At 48.3% G+C, this 6,738-nt stretch overlaps 1 protein-coding gene across 1 annotated transcript; it reads left to right on the top strand.

Moving 5' to 3' along the window:
* The first annotated feature begins 2,405 nt into the window (after positions 1 to 2,405).
* On the top strand, positions 2,406 to 3,781 carry LOC125155475 (olfactory receptor 6K6). Its single transcript, XM_047840836.1, has one exon. It carries the CDS (start codon positions 2,421 to 2,423, stop codon positions 3,390 to 3,392), a length of 972 nt encoding a protein of 323 aa, XP_047696792.1. The 5' UTR covers positions 2,406 to 2,420; the 3' UTR covers positions 3,393 to 3,781.
* Positions 3,782 to 6,738: the final 2,957 nt, after the last annotated feature.

The following is a 6,738-nucleotide window of genomic DNA, read 5'->3' as shown; positions in this document are numbered from 1 at the left end:
CGCCTGCCTCCTGCTTTCTTCGTATCCTTAACTCCTCCGGACTCGGATTTGCCCTCGTTTTCCAAGGTAAAGTTTCCTCAATGTCTGGGGTAAAACTTCATATTTTTAGAACTCTATTACATGAGCGAAACGGTCAAAAGAATGAAGCGCAGAATCTAGGAGAGCGGTTTTATGCACCCGCAGCTGGCTCTCGAACCGACGGCAGCGACCGGCACTTAGCGGAAGGTCAGTCAATACGTGAGTGTTAACTGAATAAATGTTTGAACGGTGACCAATGGTGCAGCCTTCCTAGTGAGAAGGGCCTCACTCAGGGCCGCAAAGCGGCCACTCTATTTGCCCGCTATGAGCCACTTAGTGCTGAACCTGCTTCCCTTTTCTCCTAACACCGTAGCCTCCCGCTTTGTCCATCTACGTTCTCCATAAAGACCACTCAGCATGGCCATTGTCTGGCTGCTTCCGGCTGAGAAAGGACAGAGAAGTAAGCGGCTTCTTCAGTCAGAGAGCATTCAGACCTCACAGCTCTCCCAATGCAGGCTCTGCCCTTCTGCTAAGCACTGAAGCTTCCTCCCTTCCAAAGCCTTCTTCGAGGCTTGAGGCTGAAGGCGAGAGGCATTTTATATAAATGGCTTTTCCTAACCTGCAATGCCTTTATTTTCATCTGCTTTTGACCTGAAAGAACAAAACCCAACAACGCTCTCATCTCACACTCAGGACAGTCCTGAAGATATAGAGGTACTCAGGGTACGGAGCAGACAGAATGAACGACTGGTGACTCCGGACCTAAATCCCCCACTGTGGAACAAAAAAAATACTCGTGGAATTTTAAAGCCTACAGACCAGGCTCCTAGCAAGTGTTTGGGATCCCCGAAAAGTGTATTTGAACAAGTTATTTCTCCCCTCTCAGTTCTCAGCTTTTCTACTTATAAAACAATAATAATCTCTCTGTCACAGGCAGAAATAAATGAAATGAAATAATGTAGGGGCACCTGGGTGGCTCAGTCGGTTGAGCATCCGACTTCAGCTCAGGTCATGATCTCACGGTTCCTGGGTTCGAGCCCCACATCAGGCTCTGTGCTGACAGCTCAGAGCCTGGAGCCTGCTTCGGATTCTGTCTCTCTCTCTCTCTCTCTCTCTCTCTCTCTCTCTCTCTCTCTCTGTCCCTCCCCTGCTCATGCTCTGTCTCTCAAAAAGGAATAAACATTAAAAATTTTAAAAAAAAAATAAAATCAAATAGTCCAGGCGAGAGGTAATGCACCCTGCTCTCACAAACATTAAATAGCCTTACAAAAAGTCTAGTTGGCCCTTCTCCCTAACAGGTAGATGCTGGCCTGATTTCCATTGCAGCTGGTTTTCGTGGCAGGCGTAGTTACGTTAGAAGTGATTTTTTATTTGGAATGATTTCCCTCCTGTTGGCTCTTTGATGTGGCTTAGGAGGTGTGCAGTGTGTGGAGTGGAGTTATATGCCTGCCCAAAATTCAGTGACAAATAGTCAGGCGCAAGGTGGTTCTGGAGAGACTCTTGGTCTGAGGAACTGTCAGGATCAAGCACTGAGAGAGGCAGAGAAGGCGGAGAAGGAGAGGGATGTGAGCAGGGGTATTTCCTGGCATCTGGGCACTTGGCATCTAATGAGAAACAGATGTCACCGTGAGACAAAACAGAAACAAAGCAGAAGTGGAGATGACCAGCCCACCAACCTCACGTTAGGGATCAGGGCCAGAAAAAATGGGAGAGCAGCATGATGAATTACTGAGACAAGGGCTCCTGAGAGTGTCTCTGTATTTTTTTTTTTAAACTCGCTGTGAAGAACAGGAGTGAAGAATAGTTGAAAAGAAAGGTACACATTTTAAAGCTAAACACAGAGAGGCAGAGAGTGAGGGGGAGAACCAAGGAATTAAAGACGTGAGCCCCCAGCAAGTATTTCTGGAGAATTCATTTGTGTGTCGCTTTGTGTTTTCTTTGCATCCGCTGAAGATGCTTACAAAAGATGTATTGAGGGGCACCTCGGTGGCTCAATCGGTTGAGCGTCCGACTTCGGCTCAGGTCATGATCTCGTGGTTCATGAGTTCGAGCCCCGCGTCGGGCTCTGTGCTGACAGCTCGGAGCCTGGAACCTGCTTCGGATTCCGTGTCTCCCTCTCTCTGCCCCTCCCCGACTCGCACTTTGTCCATCTCTCCCTCAAAAATAAAGAAACGTTGCAAAAAAAATTTTTTAAAGGTGCACTGAGGGGTCCCAAAGCCAAGATTACAGATATTTCTAGCAGGTTAGAGATCTCTACAGCTGAGAGATATTTCTAACTATCGTGTCTACGGTCCCAGAGTCAACTTAGGTAACTTGATCATGGAAAGGAGCGGAGCTGTTTCCGGTGTGTGATCGCCACGCCAATTTCAGGAGTTTCTCTGTCTCTTCTCTTCCGCTGGCAGATGACGGAGTTGGTGACCAGTGGGAATTTGACTACGGTGACTGAGTTCCTCTTCTCTGTGTTCCCACATCTGCCTGAAGGTGGCGTCCTCTTCTTCGTTCTTCTGCTTCTCACCTACGGATTTATCGTAACTGGGAACCTAATGATATTCATCGTCGTCCGGCTGGACAGGGCCCTGCACACCCCCATGTATTTCTTCATCAGCGTCCTCTCTTTCCTGGAGATCTGGTACACCACGACCACCATCCCCAAGATGCTCTCCAGCCTGATCAGTGAGCACAAGACCATCTCTGTGGCTGGCTGCCTCCTACAGATGTATTTCTTCCACTCCCTGGGCATCACAGAAGGCTGCGTCCTGACGGCCATGGCCATTGACAGGTACGTCGCCATCTGCAGGCCTCTCCGGTATGCGACCATCATGACTCCCAGGCTGTGCACCCAGCTGGCCGCTGGGTCCTGCGTCTGTGGCTTCCTCCTTGTGCTTCCCGAGATCGTGTGGATTGCCACCCTGCCTTTCTGTGGCTCCAACCAGATCCGGCAGATATTCTGCGACTTTACGCCCGTGCTGAGCTTGGCCTGCACGGACACGTCCCTGGCAGTCATTGTGGACGCCATCCATGCAGGGGAGATTGTGGCCTCCTTCCTGGCCATCGCCCTATCCTACATCCGGATCATCGTGGTGATTCTGGGGATGCCCTCGGCCGAGGGCCGCCGCAAGGCCTTTTCTACCTGTGCCGCCCACCTGGCTGTGTTCTTGCTGTTTTTCGGCAGTGTCGCCATCATGTACCTGCGATTCTCAGCCACCTACTCCGTATTTTGGGACACAGCAATTGCTATCACTTTTGTCATCCTTGCCCCCTTCCTGAACCCCATTATTTACAGCCTCAGAAACAAGGACATGAAAGATGCTATTGGAAGGCTTTTCTGCCGTCGGAGGAGGGCTAGTGGGGTCGGGGATAGATCTAGAGGCTGATAGATAGATCAAGATAGATAGATCTTGACTTGTTCGTGAGTATGCTCTGTTTCTATTGGCACAACTGCTCACTCTGTTATTACAAACAAGAACAGAAGACTGCTGTGTCCAGGGCATTGGTGGCGATGTCACAGCCTGTTCGCATCCGTGCCCCTGCCGTGTTTGTGGTCTCCGAGGCAGCCCAAATAGACTCTGAGGCACCACAGCACAGGCTAGCTTCCTCTTCGCCCCTCCAGCTGGGCTCCTGGCCTTCTCCTCTGTGGCCCCACATGCAGATGAGGCCAGACAGCAGGACAGAAGAGACATGAAAGACTCTGTGGTTCTGAAAATTGCCACCATCAACTTGCCCCCAGCCCTCTCTCCATTCGTGAATCCTCCTGATGCTCAGCACCCCACATTAATAAACCATTTCCCGACACTAAAATCGTCTCCATTTTCAGCTTATTTAACCCACAAACTCGATTCGACATCAGTGCACTGATCACATACACCAGCCACGATGGAATTCAAGGCTCGTTGGAGTGACATAAAAATGAATAGGGGTGGGACCCCTGGGTGGCTCAGTGCGTTAAGCATCGACTTCAGCTCAGGTCATGATCTCAGGTTCGAGCCCCTCATCGGGCTCTGTGCTGACAGCTCAGAGCTGGAGCCTGCTTCAGATTCTGTGTCTCCCTCTCTCCCTGCCCCTCTGTTGCTCGTGCTCTGACTCTCTCTGTCCCTCAGCAACAAATAAATGTTAAAATTTTTTTTTAATAAATTGTGGCAATAGTCTACTTCTCTAGCAATTTCCCATTTGAAATACCTTCACATGTATGAATCCTCTTTAAATTTAAAAAGTCCTAAAGTAATTAGGTCAGAAATCACCATTATTTACGTGTTGGAACAGAAGCTTAGAGAAATTTACTGACTTGCCTGACGTCACATAGGTACTTAGTGACAGAGCGGGTCTTGACCTCAGGGCTCTACTTTGTGCTACGTCCCTAGTAAATGCTTGGTTTGGATCCGTTTGATCCATTTGGTGTTCAAGAAATGAAATTACTTTCCCCCAAAGTTTCAGGAAACCTACAAGTCTCCAATGAGTCATAGGAGTCATTGACTCTGCTCTCCATGAGCGTCCAGCCCTCACTCTGGTCACAGTGGCCTCCCAGAAACACTATCGTTCAGACCAGATTTTACACCTTATTCTGCCACTAAACAGTACTGCATCTGTAAAGACTTTGGTTGGATCAGATCAGCGGTTTCCCAAACCAATGGATCATTGGAATTTAGGATTTAGCAAATCTGAAAGTGAAGCCCATGCATCTGCATTTCTGAAGAGCTGACCCAAAAATTCTGAGGGCGGGTTGGGGTTGAAAGCAGCTGCATGAGATGATCGCTAAGATCGCCTCCAGCCCTGGGGCCCTTTGGTATTTAGAAGAGCTAACGTGTTTTAATAACATCTGAGCTTGCGGTAAGTACCTTGCATGTACTGTCCCTTTTATCCTCACGACAATCCTGTAGAAGCAATATCAACCCTGAGTTTTCCAAAGGAGAAAAGTGAAGCACAGAATTTCAGTAACTGGTCTGGGTGTCCCGGGTTAATGATGAGGAAATCAGGACAGAAACCCAATGACTCGAGCGCCCGCAGCGAGGGCCGATCACCGTGCTCTGGGTCCCTTTCATACAGTTTGCCTCCCAAGACAGATCGCTAAGCCCAGGAAGAAATCCGGAGGAAATGTGGCCTTTCGGTGAAGCAGTGTGATCACTAATTAGTATACAGGACGTGCTAGAGGGTTTGCTTCTCCAGATTTCAAGATTGATTTCTTAACAACTATTTGCCTGGCAATTCTATTTCAGAGACTGTGTCGGGGGCAGTGGATTCACTTAGTGACCGTCACACCAGCAGCTTGGCCTTGGAGGCCTCAGAGCCTAATAATTCATTAGCTGCTCTTAATAAGAATGCCACTAGCCATCCAATTTGCCAGCTTTCTTGGCATGAGATGCGGTGGTCCCTGTGCCTTCATTGCTCCCAGCCATTTTATTTTATTTCCTTCAGACCTTCCAAAATGTGCTATTTGTGTTCCAACTCTCTTTGAATGCACACCCCTTTGGGTCCTTTCCTCTCTCAACTCTGTGCATTGATTTTTTCTTTTCACAAGAACATCCCAACCTTTGCGATCAAGGCTCGGGAGTGATTCTTTTTTTGCCACTGTTGTTCCCTATTTCTCCACGTTACTCCAACTTGCTGGAATGTTCAAGAAAGATCCCTCATGCTGCTGTTGCTACCACTGGTTTCAGGACCACTGTGAGCCCTGGTTTTGACATGACTCGCTTTCTGTCTTTCTGCTTTTCTGTGGTTTCCTGTTCGCCCCACACAAACAAGATGTTTGGATGAAAGGCCCACAGACCACAAGGAGAAGATTTCCTTCTGAACACCACACTTCAGCACAGGGTTCTGCCGACTGCCTGTCTACTAGCCGAACTTTGTTCTTGACTTGTGGACCCACTGATCGACATGCCGGGCTGGCTGACAGGACAGCCAGATGGATGCAAAGGTAGATGTAAGAGGTAGATGTAAGGGCAAAGGCAACAAAGAGAAGAGCCTTGATGGTGATGACAGACGGTCCCCACATCTGCCCAAGGCAGCAAAAGGAGAAGAAATATGGGAGGGAGGGTCTATCATCTGTGGGGAGGCAGGAGCCAAAGGATCCAGGCTAAGCTAATAATTCCATGTTCTCAATTGCTTTGTTTCCTTGACCGCTTCCTAGTCCCAGACCCGGTCCAGTATGGGAGCATCTCTTATGCATAATTACAGCCTTGCTTTTTAAGTTCATCAGTTTTAGAGAATATTTTCCCCACTTGTTCTGAACTTGAAGCTGCCTTGGGAGACATCCAGCTATCTCTGGATAGAGGAGCAGGAACTCCTCCTCAGCATATCTGAAAAAAAGGTAATCTAGGCTCCATTTGAACACTCTGTCAAGACAGTCTCCTACCAAGTTAGGTAGTTATCAGATAACCCCTCCTTACTGGACTGAATTGAAGGTGGTCACCAAGACGGAGGGCTCTGAGGTCATACTGTCTAAACATGAACCTGGCTTTTGTACTTTTTCCAACGGTACAACTTGGAGAACTAACAAAGGTGTCCTGAGCCTCGGTGTCCCTATCTGTCATTTAGGAGCTTTGAGGACTTTAAAGATCAAAGGCCACAAGGTGTATAAAATGCTGAGCACAGTGGCTATAATATTCGTCAAATATTGGTTATTATTTAATGCTTTTGTTACTCTTACTATCGTCCTGAGCTGAAAATCCCTTCCAGGGCCCTCGTGTTGTATCCCTCCAGGGGATGCCATTCAGTCTTTCCTTTTTG

This window comes from Prionailurus viverrinus, chromosome F1, assembly GCF_022837055.1.
Source record: "Prionailurus viverrinus isolate Anna chromosome F1, UM_Priviv_1.0, whole genome shotgun sequence".
Taxonomy (NCBI): Eukaryota; Metazoa; Chordata; class Mammalia; order Carnivora; family Felidae; genus Prionailurus; species Prionailurus viverrinus.
Note: the sequence above shows the minus strand (reverse complement) of the source record. Positions and strands in the feature narration are given on the sequence as shown.